At 65.0% G+C, this 17,628-nt stretch overlaps 2 protein-coding genes and 1 long non-coding RNA gene across 4 annotated transcripts; 2 read left to right on the top strand and 1 right to left on the bottom strand.

Annotated features, from left to right (window-relative positions):
- Positions 1 to 66: 66 nt before the first annotated feature.
- Positions 67 to 7,949, bottom strand: CCDC69 (coiled-coil domain containing 69). Of its 2 annotated transcripts, none has more exons than XM_048057330.2 (9): positions 7,715 to 7,949; positions 3,589 to 3,652; positions 3,055 to 3,218; positions 2,839 to 2,926; positions 2,578 to 2,651; positions 2,315 to 2,416; positions 1,853 to 1,972; positions 1,495 to 1,592; positions 67 to 1,387 (listed from the first exon to the last, which is right to left on the bottom strand). In XM_048057330.2, the coding sequence occupies exons 1-9, from the start codon at positions 7,760 to 7,762 to the stop codon at positions 277 to 279; spliced, it is 1,869 nt and encodes a 622-aa protein (XP_047913287.2). In that variant the 5' UTR covers positions 7,763 to 7,949; the 3' UTR covers positions 67 to 276. The 2 variants fall into 2 exon arrangements, with proteins under 2 accessions (XP_047913287.2, XP_047913288.2); XM_048057331.2 differs by having other exon boundaries at positions 1,060 to 1,368; positions 7,715 to 7,940.
- Positions 7,950 to 8,252: 303 nt separating this feature from the next.
- Positions 8,253 to 11,145, top strand: LOC125181961 (uncharacterized). Its single transcript, XR_010824943.1, has 2 exons — positions 8,253 to 10,353; positions 10,665 to 11,145. It is a non-coding gene; the product is annotated as an uncharacterized lncRNA (long non-coding RNA).
- Positions 11,146 to 12,413: 1,268 nt separating this feature from the next.
- On the top strand, positions 12,414 to 17,609 carry GM2A (ganglioside GM2 activator). Its single transcript, XM_067005442.1, has 4 exons — positions 12,414 to 12,740; positions 14,786 to 14,938; positions 15,635 to 15,817; positions 15,928 to 17,609. The coding sequence occupies exons 1-4, from the start codon at positions 12,621 to 12,623 to the stop codon at positions 16,081 to 16,083; spliced, it is 612 nt and encodes a 203-aa protein (XP_066861543.1). The 5' UTR covers positions 12,414 to 12,620; the 3' UTR covers positions 16,084 to 17,609.
- Positions 17,610 to 17,628: the final 19 nt, after the last annotated feature.

Here is a 17,628-nt window from a genome sequence, read left to right on the forward strand (position 1 = left end):
CCCCCAACCAGCTGGGGTCCTGCCGTCCCCCAGGGCTGCGGGGAGCTGTGGGGACGCAGAGCGGGCACGCGGGGGTTGGTTCTGCCTTCCTGGCTGCCTCCTTCCCCCGACCCCGATAAGATCGGCACAAAGGACGGAAATGTCTGCTGAAACGCTGCGATGCCTGCTGCAGCTCGTGGGCTGGGGGCGGGGGCACCCAAACCAGAGAAAGAGGGGAAGGAGCCAGAAAAGGGGGCCCAGCAGTGGGGGGCTTCCTATGGGGCCGCAGCTCCCACCCTACGAGCGGAACAAGGGGCCCTGCCGCACGATGCTACCCGAAACGCCCAAATCTCCAAAAACCACCGACGCTGGGTTCTTGAGGCTGCTGCTTCTTGTAGACTCGTAATCGTTACAGCCAGTAGCACATGGGCCTGGTGCACGCACACACGCACACCAACACACACAGACACACGCACGTCGGCTACACGGCCCCGGGGAAGGGCCACTTTTCCCAGGGGAAAGTGCTCGTGTGCATCCAGCCCGTACCCGTGTCCCTCCTGTGCGCCGCGACCCCACAGCCGTGCCGGAGGTGTTTCCCCCGTGGGGGAGGACGCTCTGCTCCCCAGCTGTGCACCTCCGGGCACGCAGCCTCTGCCCGGCCTCAGGGGGGGTGATGGGGCCGGCTGGTGGGCAGCGGGGACAGGGAGGGCTTGGCTTTGGCGTGGCGGTGAGCGGGGACGTGCCTGAGCCGTGGGGCTGTGGGACGGAGCTGGAGGAGGCAGCGGGGAGAGGGGGGCGCGGTGGGAGCCCTGCCCCGTGGATGGGGACAGCCCTGGGCTCTCTGGGCACAGCCCCCCCAGTGCCTGTCCCACCTCCAACACTGGTGCTGGGTGTGCTCGGAGCCAAGCGTGGGGTCGGATCCAGTCCAATGTATGTCCGTGTGCCCTGGCCGGCCCTTTTTATCCCAAAAAAGCCCCATGGCCTTACACCAGAGGAAGGGGTGCGGGCACGGCACGGTGCAGGGCCCCCCTGCAGCACAGGGAGGGCGCAGGCTGGGGAAAGGCAGGCGTGGGCATCCCACGAAGTGCTCCATCGCCCCGTGCAGGGGGCCACCGCGGGGACACGGCCACCCCGAGGGCCAGCCCCGGGAGCGGAAGCGCTCGTGACAGCATCTCCGGGCCCCGTGCCCGGAGGAGAGCCCGGCCAGCCCGTCGTCGGTGCTACGTGGCGATGAGGGGCACGTCTCCAGCGGCGATGGGGAAGGGGGAGCCGTCCCCCCCGTTGAGCACGCGGTACAGCAGCTCCTCCTTCTCGCGGCGAGCCTGCTCCCGCAGCTGCGACTCCTTCTCCAGCGCCCCGCGGGCGGCCAGCAGCTCCTCCGAGAGCTGCCTGCGGGCAAACAGCGGCGCTGCCGCACGCACGGCCCCGCTGCTGCCACCTCTGCCCATATCGTGGGTGCTGCGCTCGGCCGAGGAGCCGCTGGGCGCGCAGGGTGAGCCCGCGATGAGCACCTACCTCGTCATCACCAGGTGGTTCTGGGTGCGCACCTGCAGGTCCTCGTTCTCCTGCTGCAGGGTTTTCACCTTCTCCTCCAGCAGCAGGTTCCTCTCCGCCTGCAAGGGGAGCGTGGGGGTGAGGAGGGGGCTGGGAATGCCCACGGCCAGCTCCTCGTGCCTCCGGGCCCCCCGACGCCCCATCCACTGGGGAGCCATCTCGATGGCAGCGCGGTGGCTTTGCCTGCTGCACCCTCTGCACTCGAAGGAAGGACCCGGGCTCCATCCAGCTCCCCCTCAGCTGCAATTTCCAGACAGTACTCAGGTGTGGAGGAGAGATGGAGAGAGCAAAACCCACCCGCACCCCTCTCCGAACCCACCACGGTCTCCAGGTTCAGCAGCTTCTTGTCCAGGCCGTGGATGTGCTCGTTCTTCATCTCGATGACAAAGTGCAGGCTCTCCAGCTCCTGCTCCCAGAACGGGCTGGGGCTCCCGTGCTCCTGGAGGGGATGAAGGGGGGGTCAGCAGCCACAGCAGGGTGGGCGCGTGGGGCCACCGTGTCCCCACCTTGGCTCAGCTAGCCATGGCCCGGGATGGGTTTGAACCCCTGGTGCACCAGGCTTTGCCCGTGGCTTGTGCTCAAGGGACCCAAACAGCCCCCACACCTCCCAGGGACAGGGTTTTACTCATCCCTTCAGCTGACCCCCCGGCTCCATCCCGTGCACCCGCTGTCAGGGTCCATCGGAGAAGCTCTGGGCCAAGCCCTGGGGGCAGGACGCCTCCCAGACACTACCGTGACCCCGCGCAGCCCACAGAGCCACCGGTCCCGCGCTTCCCCGCACCTCGATGTGCTTCTTGTAGTCTCTGCTCAGCAGCGATTCCTCCACCCGCTTCATCCTCTCCTGGAAGGACTTCAGCTGGGACCTCAGCGCCTCCACCGTCTCCTGGCAGCCGGGGAAGAAGCGGGACGGGGGGTGTCTGGGTTTCCTGCCCGAGCAGGGGCACCCCGATAACCCCAGGGCTGGGCAAGGTCTCTGTGGCATGCTGGGGACCCTGTGGCGGTCCTCCGTGGGCACCCCGTCCCCGGGGGTTTCTCCCTGGGTACCTGTAAGGCCTCCTGGGACCTGTGGTGGGACTCCGCCAGCAGCAGCTTCTCCTGCTCGTGCGCTCTCCGGAGCTCTGCGGGGGGACACGTGCCGAGTGTCACCGGCACAAGGACACGCACAGCGAGCCCGGCCCGAGCCCTGCGGTGCCGTGGCACTGGGTGGTGGCACCGCCGTGTCCCACGGCCCCACGGGAGCTGGAGGGGCTGCGGCAGTGCCAGGGGGCTGCGGGAGCATCGCTCTCCCCAGGGGCCGGTGCGCACCTTGCAGGGTCTCCTCGTGCTCTCTCCGCAGGGCATCGAACCGCTCCGAGAGCTGCTCCTTCAGCTCCACGTCTTTTCCCTTTTCCACCTGGGAGATGACAGACCCTGAGTGTCCCACGGGGCAGGAGGGGTGCCAGGTCCGTGTCCTGAACGTCCCCGCTGGCAGAGTGTTCCCCACCCTGCTGCGCCCCGCCAGCACCTGCCTTCCCGACCCACCTGGGTGCTGGCACCTCGGGGTCCCTCGGCCTCTGTCCCCGGGGCTCCCCGCAGCCTCTCCTCCTCCTCCTCATGTCCTCGGAGCAGTTGTGCAGCCTCCGTGCCCTGCTCGTCCCGCGGCGCTGCCTTCTCCTGCCCGGCTCCATGCTGTAGGGTGGCGTTGGCTGCAACGCAAACGGGGCTGAGACGGGGCCGGCCGCATCCTGCTCACCGCGCCGCTTCGGTGTCCTGGCAGCACGGCGGCCTGGGGCCAGCCCCTCTCTTCTTCTCCACTGGACAAAAACCTCCCTCCTGCCTTGTCAGTGCAAATTAGCGCTAATTGGGATAGTGTTAGCAGGCTGCGAGGCCTCCTGCCCCAGGAATGACCCAGCTGCCCCTGAGGATGGGATGCCATCACTGTTGTCTCTTCCCTCCCTTATCGTGTGCCCAAGCCAGAGCCATCACCCCCGGGCACAGCCGCCAGGGGCTGTTTTATTGCTTTTAGGGCATCGCATGGAGCCAGGGCATTGAGGGAGACACAAGTTTCCTTCTCACCGTTCTCTGTCTTCAAAGCTGTGAGCTCCTGGGAAGCCGGTCTCTGCTGGGCTTTCAGCTGTCTCTGGCAGAGAAAGACAAGGTGCCGGTGCAAAACACGCTGGGGCAGAAAACTTTTTGGCAGGGGAGAGCAGGCAGCACTTTAGCTGCTTTTCTGCCCTCTTCCTGCCCCGTCCCTGCTGTCCTGGGATGCTCGGGGCCAGCCCTGGGTGCCGTGCAGCACCCCAAGCGCACCGCGCTGCCGGGCTTTAAACCTCGCCTCGACACAGCACGTGCCGGAGCGAGGAAGGAAAGGCAGCGATAAATCAGAGGCAGTCGGGGCGGTGGCAGGGCTGCCTGCAGCCAGGGGCTGGCGGCGGGCGCAGGCTCTGACCTCGGGGCGCACGATGCGCTGCTGGCCCCGGGGCGCTCCTGCGGGGCTGCCGCGACCCAGAGCCGGAGCCCCGGGCTGCCTTCCAGCCCTGCGGGGGTCCCGTGTGGTCACTTGGGGTCAGAGGAGGGAGCAGAGCCGGGAGATTGATGTGTTTTTATCTGCTGCTGAAAGGGAGAAGCAAAGCTCGCCGGCTCTCACAGCTCTGCCTCCCCGGTGCGGGGCGAACCCAGCCCTGGTGCCATCGCCGTGGATTTGGGGCAGGGCTGCGGGCTGCTCCCCAGCCCCTGGCAAAGCAACCCTTAAAAACGCCGACCCTAACAGCCCACCCGTCCCAGCCTGCAGCCTGCGGGTGCCCAGGACCCCAAAACGCAAAGCAGATCAGGGAGCTGGACTCGGGAGCAAAGAGAGGCGCAGCAGCAGCGAGGCGTGCTGCCTCTCCTCCCGGCGGCCCCCCTTGCGAAGCCGCAGGGGAGCGCGGCTGCCAGACAGAGCAGGGGAACTCCGAGCCTCTGCGAAGCCGCGGCTCTGTCTTCCCTTCTATGGCGCTGGTGGACGCGGCGCTGAGCCCGGCCCAGGCGGCGGGGCGAGGAGGTACGGGGAGCTCGGGGTGCGCGGGCGCTCCTGCTCCGTGCGAGCCCCCGGGGGGGAACGCCCAGAGCGGGCTGCTCCCGGTAATGGTGCAAATGGTGCTCCGCGTGTAATGGGGATAACGGGGCAAATGTCACAGCCGCGTGTCACGGTGTCCCGATGGCTGTGGGGGCCTCTGAGGTGCTGATGTGCATCCCTCTACGACTTAACCCACCCCGCGTCCCGTGCTGGGGTTTGGAGTTTGGCAGGGGGTGGATGGATGAGAGGCTGGGGCTCTGCGAGCCTGGGGGCACCGCAGGAACCTCGGGAGCCCCCTCAGGAACCTCAGAAGCCCCCTCAGAGCCTTCGCTGTGACCAAGCAAAGGCTGCGCTGGAGGACTTTCCTCCCACACCCCCCTGAAGGATTTTTGGATGACCTGGGAGCGGGATGCAGGTGCCTCCTGCAGGAGCAGCCCCCAAAGACCTGCGCCTGCCCAAACCACCACGCAGGTGATGCAGGGGGACAGGGAGCCCTGGGCACCCCCAGCTCTGCACAGGCCACGTGCCCAGCATGGATCCGGGGCACTTTTCTCCTCTTCCCATGCCCTACATCCAGCAGGAGCCTCGGAGCCCCTCTGCAGTTCAAGAGGTTTGATTTTAAACTGCATCAAGCTCAGAAACGGAGCGAGAGGTATGCCAGCGCCAAGAGACAGATCTGAATGCTTTCCGGGAGGCTACAAGTGACGGCACCCTTCCTACCTCCAGGAACAAACAGTTTTGGGGTCAGTTCATCAGGATTTCCACCCGAACCCCGGTCACCTCGAGGCGTGGGGACTGCACCACGCGGCTGTGGAGGCTCCGGGCAGCTGCGGGTCAGCTGCAGCCTCTGCTTCGGCTTTCCGTGCGAGGCAGCTTTCTGCACTGTATTTTTCTTCCCCTTTTCCTGTTTTACATGTGCATTAGGCAATCAAACTATGCAACCTTACCGACAACAAATGAAATCACAAAGAGGCAGGAAACGGGCATTTAAATCCCGAACGGGCCCCTAGATTGGAGGTTTTGCTTTGTGGCCGTGGTGCAGAGCGGGGGCAGGATTTGGGCAACGTCCCCACAGCCTCCCTGTCCCCGCAGCCTCCCCGGGACCCCGCAGATGCTCGGTGTTGCCCGGCTCTTTGGGACCTGCCTTCCTCTCCCTGCTGCTGCTCTGTCCCCTGCCAGGGCCGTGCGACAGGCCAACCGTCACCTCTGTACACAAACCACTTGTGCCGCCGACAGCCCCAAGCTCTGCGTTCGGGCTTTCTCTCCCTGGCTCCCGCTGCTACATATAGCTCCCCTATCTCCAAAACAAACCCACCCCGGCCCTGGAAAGCGTCCAAGCCCCAACCCCAAACTTTCTCGAGGCCGCGCATGGAGGGAGCCAGGAGGGGAAGGGGCCCCTGAGAAGAGGCCCTGGCCGCAGCACCTGTGCCCACGCCACCTTATCACCCGCTGCCGGCGATGCCGATGCCGGGAAGGACGCGGCTGCCAAGCTGCCTCCCCCGGGGCTCCTGGTATGCCGGCCGCCCACCGCAACCGGCCCCGCGCCCGCTCCCCAAGGTCACCTCCGCCGTGGGACCGGCCACGTCCCCACCGTGTCCCCACGGTCCTCCGGGACCCCCCTGGGGTTTGTGGGGTCCCCCCTCCCCAAGCAGCCCCGAGGGATGTGCTCCATGGGCAGGGGGAGGTCTCGCACCCCACGTGTCAGGCACCAGAGCACGGGCAGCAGTGGCTCCGCGCCCTTCTTTACCCTTTTTGGCCATAAAGGGGGTTTTTGGTGCCGCTTTCGGGATTAATCGCAACTCAGTCATAGCAGCAGGGATGTTGTGCGGGGTGCGAAGGGCGGCAAGCAGCACGGCGGGGGCCGAGCTGAGAGCTGAGAGCGCGAGAGCGCAGGAAGGGAGGCGCCTGCAGACTGCCTTCAAATTTCCGCATTTCGGTAAACGTGCGGCTCTCAGCACCTGGGGCCTCCGGGCTGGTATTTCTCCCTGCCCCGTGCCCCCTTCTTGCAAGCTCTCGGAGTCTCAGAGCGGCCCAGAAGCGTCTGATCTCATGACACAGAGGAGGGCGTTTTTTTTTTTCCATGATACAGAGAAGCAGCCGAGCTGGCGAGTGCTGTAAATAAAGACACTTGCTGGCTCCGGGTGTGCGCAAGCCCCGAGCCTGCTCCCGCCGCACATCCCAGGAGCGGGTCGGGTTTGGGCTGCGTGTTCCCGCTGCCCCCCGTGCAAGGGGCTCCCCGTGTAAGGGGCTCCCCGTGCAAGGGGCTCCCCGTGCAAGGGGCGCACCGGCGCCGCAGGGCTCCTCCAACATTCTTCCTGCCCTGCCAGCCTCCCGCCACCACAACCCACGAGAGCGGTGCACGCAGCGCGCCCGACCTCACCAACAACCCTGAGGCCAACGGGGTCACGTCAAAAAAAAGACAGCAATTAGGCGCGGATAATTTCTGGGGTTCAACCTGCAGAAGCCCTCTTTGGTGCGGAGCAATGCTGGGGACTCGAAGCGTTCCCCCGCACAAGTGTCACTTGCGGCACAAGGGGGGGGGGCATGGCAAAGGGGGAGACCCAGCTTTTGGGGCGGGGGGGGGGATGCTGTGGGGACGGCAGAGGTCCAGCTGGGGGAACCCATCCCCATCCTACGCGGGACAAGCGTTTCCGAGGGGCATTACCACCCCGCACGCCTCACCGCCCTCAGGACGGCTTCCACGTGGTGCGGGGGCTCTCCCGGAGGGGTGCAACGGGACAGGTGGCTGCTCCCCCCGCCGTGCCCGGTGCCCCCACCGCCACCGCACCGGGGGGCTCACACACAGCGGGGGGAAACAGCCCCGCTGCCCCGCTCCGCTCCGCTCCAACCAGGCGGGGGGGGGGACCCGGGCCGGGAGCCCCCCCGCAAAACCCCGGTGCCCAAGAAGCGCACCCGGGGCTCCACGCGCGCCCCGACCCCACGCGAAACCCCGGCCCCACGCGAAGGCGCAGCTCCACGCAGACCCCGACCCCACGCGAAATCTGGACCCCACGAGAAACCCTGACCCCACGCGAAGCCCGGACCCCGAGCAAACCCTAACCCCGAGCAAACCCTAACCCCACGCCCCCTCCGTCCCACGCGAGCCCGTCCCCACGCCGGACACCCCGTGGCGCCCCGCAGCCCTACCTTGCCCCCGGCGGGGCAGCAGCGCAGGGCGCTGCCCGTGCAGCCCATGGAGCCCCCGGCCGCAGCCGCTCAGCCTCGGGGCGCGGGGCGCTGCATCCCCCCCACCCCCCCCCCAGCGGCTTCCGCCGGGGCTGTCCCAGCAGAGAAGAAGAAAAAAAAAATAATAAATTAATAAAAAATTAAAAAAATCCCCGAGGCTGCTCGCAGGCAGCGCCGGGAGAGGGTGCTCTGCACCCCCGAGCAGCGGGCAGGGCTCCCCCCGCCCCGCTCCGCCGCCTGCCCGCCCCCGGGGCTGGCCCTGGGCGCGCATCTCTGGGATGCTCCGAGATGGGGGGGGGGGGCCTGCGGCGGGGGGGGTTGTCCCTGCGAGCCCCCCGCCCTGGGAAAAAGGGCCAAGGGGTGAAGGCAGCGCCCGTGCCGGCTTTCGCCGTCGCCCCGGGAAGTTTTGGGTCGTGGGGGGGGGTGTGGTTGTGGGGAGGCGCTGTTTTTTTTTTGGGGGGGGGGTTGCTGCTGGCAGCTGTGCTGCCAGCACAGGGAGGGGGCTTTTGGGGTGGTTCACGCGGACTGGGGGAGCCCCCTGCTGAGCACCCCGAAGTGCCCCAAGTGTTGGGTCTGGAGGCAGGGTGCCCTTTCCCGGGTGGAAATCCTGTGGTGGGGAAAAGGGTCCTGAGCAGGGAGGGAGACGCGCGGGTTTGAAGGCGTCCTGCCTAAAAACTGGGGGCAAAGAAGGCGGGTCCCTCCGCGTGTTTGGGTTGTGGTGATTTTTTTTTTAAATGCTATAAAATAACAAACATTTCTAAAAGAGAACACATCCTGACCTTAAAAAAAAAAAAACAAAAACTAAACAACTTTGCCACCCAGCACTGCCGTAAAAAGTGTTTCAACCTGGTCACAAGGCTGTGCCCGAATGGAAACACCGCCAGTTTTTGTCAACAAGTTTCTGTTCTGACATTTTCCAACTTTCCCCTGGGAGAAGTCCAAGCAGCCCGCGGCTGGGCGGGTGGCAGGGTGCCACCGGGGAGGCGCCGAGGTGCGCGGCTGCTCCGTCACCCGCGCCTCGGAGGTGGTGCTGCTGCCCCGAGCTGCTGGGGTGACGCCGGGACGGGACGGGGACACCCCCACTTCCCCGGGGGAACTTGTGAAATGCCTCGGGGATGGGAGGGTGGGGACTGGCGGGACCGGCTGCCTTGCGTCCTCTTGGGTAGGTGCTGCGGAACCTGGGAGAAGTGCCGTGAGTCGCGGCGGCTTCCTGGCATCAGCTGCTCCGGCTCGGAACCGCGGCGAGCGTCGCTGCTCTTATCTCCCCCAGCACCACGCACGGGGCAAGCCTCCTTCCCCAGCACTTGGCTGCCAGGCCCAGCAGATCCTTTACGGGATAAAAGGCTCCTCGCTGCAGGGAGCTGGCCTCCACCTCTCCAGGGTTAATTAAAAATCCTGGGCCAGAGCTCGGAGGCTGAAGGCACGCGCGCAGGCAAGCGCTGAAGCGCACGCATATTTTGGGGCTGAACTCACGCTGCTGGTGCCGTGGCTGCAACCAAACAACTGCGTGCGCAGCCGAGGAGCGTCCGGCTGGCATCACGTCTTGCTGGTGGGCAAATCTCCAGCGTCGCGCACGCGTGCTCGTGGTGATTCGGGGTCGTAGTGGGGCGCAGATGGGAGGCGCTGAGGTGCCCCACAAAGCCTGGCTCTGGATCCCTCTGGTTCGTCCCCAACACTGCCTGCTGCCTGTGCTGCCACAAAACCTCCTGCTTTAGCTCGATTTTACCCATTTCTCGGTTTCTCCAATCTTTTCTGTGTGGGCTGCGCAGGATGCGCCCTGCTGGAGAGGTTTCCCCTACCGGCCCTGCTGATGTGCTTCTCTCCTCTGCTCCGGTGCATCGATAACCTGCTCCCTTTGCAGGGTAGTGGTTAAACAGCCGGAAACTTTAATGCCCAGCTGCTTCCGAGTGAAGCAGGGGCTCTCCGTGGGGAGAGCAGCAGGACATGGCCATGCGGTTTGTCCCCTTCTCCCTAGAAAGCATCTGGGCAGTGCTGAGGGGTGTGGGGCACCGGGCACACGCGGGCTGGTGTCTGCAAACCACGCTGGAGACGCAGGGGACCGTGGCAGAGGGGATTTCTGCCTGCACAAAGACAGGAAAGCAGAAGCAGTGCACGGCCAACGCACCCGGGGCGACTTCGTCTTGTTTTGAAGTTTGCCTCGAAGTCTTCTCGCTGAGCAAGTCTTTGGGACCCCTGTTAAGCACCCCAGGGCTGTGCCACCTGTGTCCCCCTGCCCTCACCCTGCCTGGGGGGGTGACTTGCCGGCTCCTCCAGCCCCCGTGGCGTGCGGAAAGAGCGGGATGTGAATCAGAGCAGCTGCGGGGCTGTTCTCAGCCTGGATGGCAGTGCAGGGGGGTGAGAGCTGCTGCCAGCTGGGAAGGACACAGAGGATTTTGCAGGGGGGAGTTGGGCTTGTGCTGGCCCCACCAGCCTTGCCCCGTCCCAGGGGTGGCCGCGGATTTCTGCCAGGATTTTGGAAGTGGCAGGGATGGCTGCGATCTCCCCAGGTTCCCGGGAACGACAGCGACTGGAGACACCCCAAGGGTTTTGCCTGGAAAAGCGATCCCAGGAGGGTTTATCTCGTGCTCTGCTGAATTGCCGTGAGTAGGGTGGCAGCTGACCCAGCGGAGTTAATTTGTACCGATGGCGCTTTAAAGTGTTTGCCAAAGCTGATGGATAAGAGAAGTATTTGTGCAAGCTGTTCGAGTGTCTCTCTCCCTCCAGCTGCAGCTGGTGAGGACTGGGCAGGACGGGGAGGTAGCGGGGTGGGGGCTGGTGCCAGCATGGGGGGGTTCCCCCTGGGGCTGGACCCCTGCACCACCTGGGTGTCCCATGGGCACAGGTACCCGGTGCGGTCGTTCATTGCCTTTTTCCCCTCTCCTGCCCTTTTTTTTTTTCTTTTTTTCTCCAGAAACCAGCACTTCTGGAAAAAAGAAAGAAGGAAAGACGGAAAGACAGACGGAAAGAAAGAGGGGAAGGAAGGGAAAAAAGAGATTTAGCGGCGAGGAGCCAGTGATGCCCAGCAGGCCCAGGGGGATGGAGCGAGGGGGCTCAGTGGCCGCAGCCTTTGGCCCCCATTTTGTTTGCTCTCGGATTGCTTTTGTGAAGGAGCCGCGAAGTCGCCAGCCTTGTCACTTATCTTCACGGCTGCTTTTCTTCTATGCAAATCAAAGGTGTTGAGCCAGATCCGCGGAGACCTCGTGACTTGGGCGCAGCTTGGGTGGGGGAGCTCGGGGAGCTGTGTGAGACGGGAAGGATCTCTGGTGTGCTGGGGCCAAAAAAGCCTCTCGGGCTCCTTTGGTGGCCTCCACACATGGAGGATGAGCGGTGATTTCCAGTCATTCCTGCCTCTGCGATCTTCCAGACAAAAAAAGGTTGTTACCCTGCCATCACAGTACGTTCCATACCAGCACATTCAATTTCAATTTTTATTTTTTAATTTTTTTTTTTAATTTTTATTTTTTTTAATTTTAATTTTAATTTTAATTTTAATTTTAATTTTTATTTTTATTTTATATTTTACACTGAAAAAAAGCCGTGTGGAAAGGGTTGGGGATGGAGGACTGAAACCCTCACCCACGCTGGTGGCGAGGCCACCGAAGGGCACGGTGCTGGGTGCCTGCGCCTCTCCCCACGCATCTCCATCCCCTTTCTCCAAGCCCCCACGGTGAAACCAATCCCGGGGAAAACTTTCCGCCCTGCTCCCGGGGAGGAGGAGGCCCTGCAGGAATGGGGGCTATTTATTCCTCGCCCTTAAGCCCCGGCAGGGGGATCAGGGGCGCAGTTGTCGCCGGGGGCAGCACCCGTCCCAGCCCCTGCCCGCTCCCGCGTCCTTCTGCGTGCTCCCAGCCGGCCGTGCTGCTAAATAAGGATGAAAAGCTAAAAATAGAGCTCCGGCAGGGCTGGAGGAGCCGGGCCACCCTTCCCAGGGCCGGGAACCATACGGGGAGCTCGGCCGGCATCCGCACGCGAGGGGAGGAAAGCCTGAGACCTGCCCCGCTCGTGTCGTGTCCCCTCCTGCTGTCCCCTGGGGGTGGTGGGGAACGACCCCAAACCGGGGCTGGGCAGGGGCACCCGAATGGGGGAGGACGGGACGGGGGGGGGGGTGTAAAATGGTGAAATGGGGGTGGGGTGGGGGGTGGGCAGCGGGGTGCTGGGGCAAACTGGGTTCCCCCACCCTGCTGCAGCACGCGCGGCATGGAGCCGGGTCTCAGGTTGCTCCAGCTGCTGCGTGTCCTTGTGCGGGGCGAGGCGGGGGGGACACGGGGGCTGCTTGTGCCTGGCCGGGGGGGGGGGGCACGTACAGACCCTGTGCGTGCTTGCAGATGTCTCAGCCGGCCCGAGCGGGGCTGGAGGTGGGGGTGGGAGGTGGGGAGATGGTTTGTCCGACGCTGGGTCCTGCGGGTGCCCAGGTACGGTGCGGGCACCTCGGTGTCCCTGCTCTGGCAGCCCCCCCCCGTGCTGGTGCAGGGCGAGCCGCGGGTGCTTGGGAAGGCACCGCTTCCCGTCCCGCATCCCTGCAGCTCTAGTCCCGGGCTTTGAGAAAAAAAAAAAAATCAAAGAAAAAAAAAAATAATCACAAGGGATGAAAGAAAAGTAAAAAAAAAAAAAAGGAGGATGGGAAGGTCTGTGAGCATGCACGAGTGGAGGGAGGGGAATCAGGAGATGGGCTGGGCGTGCAGCTAGCAGGGTGCAACCCCGGCGCACGGCGCGTCCTGCTCCCCCGGCCTCCCCGCTGCCAGCCCAGGCCCGGCGAGCTCGAGCAAACCTCCTCACGTCCTCCGGCCAGCCTCGCCTCTCGCATCTCCCTCCCCGCCGCCCGTCCCCGATTTCGGAGCAGCCGCCTTGCTGCGGAGCCGCCGTGGCCATGCCGGCAGCGGGGCTGGTGCTGGCGCTCTGCGCCCTGCTGCAGCTGTGCCCGGCCGCCCTCGGCGGCTTGCGGCCGCAGCTCCTGGTGGAGAGGAGCGGCTCCAGGAGGCTGAGCAAGGTGAGAGAGCCCCCAGCCTTCCTCCCCGCTCCCCTGGCTGCAGGGAAGGGGGCTTGGGGGGCTGGGGGGGGGGTTGTGGGGGAGCTGAGGGCGGTGTGGTCGGCCGGGAGGGCTCTCACCACGCTGCGGGGTTTTGCAAGGGAGCAAACGTGTTTGCTGCCCCTGCCCAACCACCCCGGGCGATGCCCGGTGTCACCGAGCAGGGCTGGGGGCCAGGCGGGACCCCACGAAGCCCACCGCAGCCTTGGGCACACGGCTGCAGACTGGAGGTCGGGATCCCCCCGTCTCTGAGCGGCCAGGAATTTCGGTTTGGACAAATCCCTTGGGACGGGAGAAGCCCGGCGGCCTCCTTTCGGCCGGCCGGGTGCTCGGCGCAGCCTCGGCGTTATTCCTCCCCTCCGTGCGCTCTCCCACACAGCGCCAGGCAGGTGGATCAACCCTTGCCGATTAAAACACAGAGAGGAGACACCCTGGCAGCTCTGGGGAGTCTCCCCATGACTTTCACGTGCTGTGGAAGGAAATCTTTTATTTTTTTCCAGTGAATCTGATGTTGCCTGGGGGGGGAGAGCAGGTCACGACGGCCAGACAGGGCTCGGCGAAGGGGCAGGGGGCGCACAGCCGCACGCACCCACGCTCCAACGTCCCCCTTCCTCCTCACCTCTGGGCCCTCAGCCCCACGGGCACGGGGCCGCCGGGGCTCCGAGCTCTTGCAAAAGACCAGGACGTGTTGCCCGTGCCCTGGCTTGCCCCGCACCCAGCTGGGGCTGCTCCCCGCGTGGGCAGCGCCGCCGCCGGGGCGGGCACCGGGGCGCGCAGCCGCCGCCGCTTGCAGGGCAGCTCCAGCCAAACCTGCTCGTGCTGCACGGCCCCGGCGTCCTCCCGCCTCAGATTTCGGGTTTTTTTATCTGTGGTTGAAGCACCCCGCCTGCTCTGGCTGCTTCCACCCGCTCGCCCGGTCCCGGAGGCAGAGGCTGCCCAAGGGGTGCTGGATGTGAGCCGGCGCATCCAGCGGGGCCAGGCTGCCACCACCACTGGCGCCGAGGGATCGTTCTGCTCCACGCTGTGGTTTGGGAGCAAAGGGTGCTGCCAGCCCTCGGTGCTGGCTTTTCCAACTGGTGGGACATGGGGGAAACATCAGAGGGCTGAGCCTGGCCGTCCCCGTGAGCCCAGGGTGCTGAGCAGGGCGAGCAGGAGCAGCGCCGGAGCATCAAGGTTTCCTGGCCACACTGCAGGCACGACCCCATTCCCCCATTCCCAAACCCCATAGCAAACGGTCCAGGACACACGAACGATGTCCCCCCATCTGTGTGACATCCCCTGCGTGCGCCTGGCGCCCCCCGCACGTGGGTTTCCCTTATCCCAGCGGGCCCAGGCGCTCGCCAGGCTCCTCCAGACGTTCCCCCAGCCCAGGTCCCCCAGCTGGCTCAGCGCCCGCCCCGCGAGGTGTCTGGAGGAGTGGAAAGGAGCACGGAGGCTGATGAGTCAGGCTCGTCTGCCTCTCCCGAGCACCAGGGACTGGGGAAATATTAAACCACGTTTGAAGTGCAAAGCGAGAGGCGATTTCCCAGGGCAAGGCCGGGAGCTGCCCCAGCCCGAGCACCGACTGTGCACCGAGCGGCTCCGGCCACCGCCGGCCCACACCACCAGCCCGCTTCCTCTCACCTTCCCTTTCACAACCCTTGCTCTGCGGTACCGAAACCGGCGTGAAAAATGGTTTTTCACCTTGTTTGCACACCAGGTGTTCCAAGGCTGACCTGGCTGGTGTGGAGGTGGCAGCCTGGGAACGCGGTTTGGGGGAAAATGTGCACGAAATGGGGTGTTGTAATTGCTTTCCGATGGGGAGATCCTGAAATGCCCTGGGGCTCGTGGGGTTGGGAGTCTGAGAGAGGAGGGGGAGTAAGGGTTTGGCTTTTGAGGAGGGGCTGAAGGTCATTTTCTGCCTGTCTGTGGGCAGGTGTGTTGGGGGACCAGCCCTGGGGAAGCCCCCTGCAAACCCAGGGCAAGGCTGACCCGGGATCTGACTCTTCTCGCCCCCGGTGCCGCAGGTCGGAGGCTTCTCCTGGGAGAACTGCGGTGAGGGGAAGGATCCCGTCGTGCTCCAGAGCCTCTCCGTGGCGCCTGACCCCATCAGCATCCCGGGGAACCTGCGCATCAGCGCGGCCGTGAATGGGAACAAGGCCATGGCCTCCCCTCTGAAGGTGGGTGCTGGGACGAGGGCGGGCAGGGAGCCCCAGGAAACCACCGGCAGCCAGAAAATGGCCAAAGTTGAGCTGCCCTTTGGGGGCACTGGGCGCAGAGCGGTGCTGGGCTGAATGTCCCCAGCTGTGCCCCAGGTGGATGGGCAGCCTGGGATGCGTCTCATGTCCCGGGGATGTACCAACCGGGGAGAAAACAAAGCGCAAAGTGCCCTGGGCGTTTCCAGCACTTATTTCGCAGTGGCCAGACCCGGCTTGCTCCATCCCGGGACGTGCCCCGGCCAGCCCGGCCGTGCTGCAGCACTTTTGGGGGGACTTTGGGGGATGAGAGCAAACACGTCCATGATGGCTTGCTGCCCAAGGTCAGCAGCAGCAGCACTGCGGTGCCTGCCGGGGGCCGGGCTGGGGGGCAAGGTGCCGTGTCCTCTCCCGGCCAGGTGGTTTGGGGCAGCGAGGAGGGGAAGCAGCGGGTGCACGCAGAGCTCGGAGGAAAGGGGTGAGGCTGAGCCTGGAGGAAGGGAAACCTGTGGGAGGAGAGGAACCGAAAGCAGAAGGAGGAAGGAGGGAGGAGGCCGAGGAGGTGAGGGCTTGTGCTGGACCCGCAGACGTCCCAGAGGGTTTCTAGAGTGAGAGGTAGCTGGGGAGGGAGCGCTGAGCGCCCGTGCTGGTTGTACTGGTGCCGTACACCTTTTCTTCCAGACGGTGCTGGTGGTGGAGAAGGCTCTGGGCGACCTCTGGATCCAGCTGCCCTGCATCGACCAGCTGGGCAGCTGCACCTACGACGACATCTGCACCATCCTCGACACCCTCATCCCGCCCGGCACCCCCTGCCCGGAGCCGCTGCTCACCTACGGCATCCCCTGCCACTGCCCCTTCAAAGCGGTACGGCCCGCGGGCGGGCGGCGAGGCTGCCACGGTGCCCCTGGGTGGTCTCAGGGGGGTGACGGGGGGGCTCGGGGGGGGTCCTGCTTACACATCTCCCCTCTCCGCAGGGCTCCTACTCCCTGCCAGCCAGCGACTTCGCCTTGCCCGACGTCGAGCTGCCCTCCTGGATGACCAACGGCAACTACCGCGTGCGGGCGGTCGTCAGCAGCAAAGGAGAGGAGCTCTCCTGCGTCAAGCTGGGCTTCTCCCTGCAGTCCCAGTGAGGGGCAGGGGAGGGCCGTCCCTCTTCTCCCCGCCACCTTTTTTCCTCATCTCATCCTGTCCAGTGGCATCTCATCCCATCCAACCTCATCCATCCCATCCCGTCCCGCCCCATCCCACCCCACCCCGTCCCACCCCACATCCGTCCCTGCCTCTGCTGCCCTGTCTGCACCCCCCCACCGCCGTGTCCCTCCTTGTGGTCCCAAACTAACATTTGAAGCAGGAGGAGAGAAAAGCTTTGGGTGGGCTCAGGAGCTTTCCCCAGCCTTGTCCCCGCAGGGAGAGTGACACCACTGCCAGGGGGAGGCACCCCCATACACCTGCCCCATTTCCCCCCTCTCATGCTAAGCACAGAAGGTCCCCCGTGGCTGTCCCTCTGTCCCCAACCCCACCACCCGTGTCCCCGGCCCAGAACAGGGTAGCTTTGGAGCCTACCCCCAGCCTGATGGTGGAGCTTGGGGGGTAGCTATTTTTTTACCTGCTTGCCCTTTTTAAAAACTTTTCTTAATCTCACCAGGGGAATTTTAGACCAAAAAAAAAAACAAAAAACATTCCAGAGAAAAGCAATATTTCTTGAAGCAGCCCAAGGAAAGGAGGGAGCATGTGGGGAGTGCCGGGGGCAGGCTGGAGGGATGCAGGGTGAGCTGTGCTGGCTGTCCCCACCTCTGGCTGGAGCACAGACGGAGCCGTTTCACAGAAGTGTCCCCAGAGCAGCTGCAGGAGGCCTGTCCCCAGCACGGCAGCTCAGGTGTGCCCTTGGTGCAGCTCCATCCAGGGCGTGGGGCCAGCTCGGAGACATGAGACCCCCATGAGGACCCCTCTCCATGCCCCTGCCTGTGACAAAACGAGCACAAAAGGGGGGAGAGCCCCAAACCCCAGCCAGACGTTGCCTGTCACAAGGCACCAGGCGGCAGGGGAGGTGGCTGGCCATGGGCCACGACTGCTCCCGATTGCTCCGGGTGGGACATGGCTGTGGCACGCAGCCTGGCCGAGGACGAGTCCTGGTCATCTCATTTTGCCCCTGGGACCGAGCCGAGGCAGGATGCTGCACCCAGCGTGGCGTTAACCGGGACTGCACCACCAAGACCAGCAGCCTGGTCACATTTGGGGGCCCTTCAGCTGCAGCCTGGGGGTTGGTGGTGCAGATAGGGACTGGGCTGAGCGGGCAGCATCCGTCCTGCTGCAGCTACACTGCCCGTGAGCACAGCCTGACCCTGTTCTGACACCAGCCACGTCCCCGCAGCCCAGAGGTGCCGGTGACCCCCTCACCCCCGTCTGTCCCCCCCTCGCTGGCGTTCCGTGGCTGCTGCCGGTCCCCCAAGCACTTTAACGCCCTAACCGCGGTACGGCTGCCTTGGCAGAGCCTGCAGGAGGTGCTTCGCCATCCCGATGCGCTCCCACCTCCTCCCCGTGCCCTGACCTCGCCCCGCTGCAGGTGCCGCCGCGGATCGCTGTGGCCGCAGCACCACTAACCCCCCCCCCCCCCGCCGAGCGAGTGCCGGGCCCTTAATAAACGTTTGTACGAGGACGCGGAGCTGCAGCCTGGT

This window comes from Anser cygnoides, chromosome 14, assembly GCF_040182565.1.
Source record: "Anser cygnoides isolate HZ-2024a breed goose chromosome 14, Taihu_goose_T2T_genome, whole genome shotgun sequence".
Lineage (NCBI taxonomy): Eukaryota > Metazoa > Chordata > Aves > Anseriformes > Anatidae > Anser > Anser cygnoides.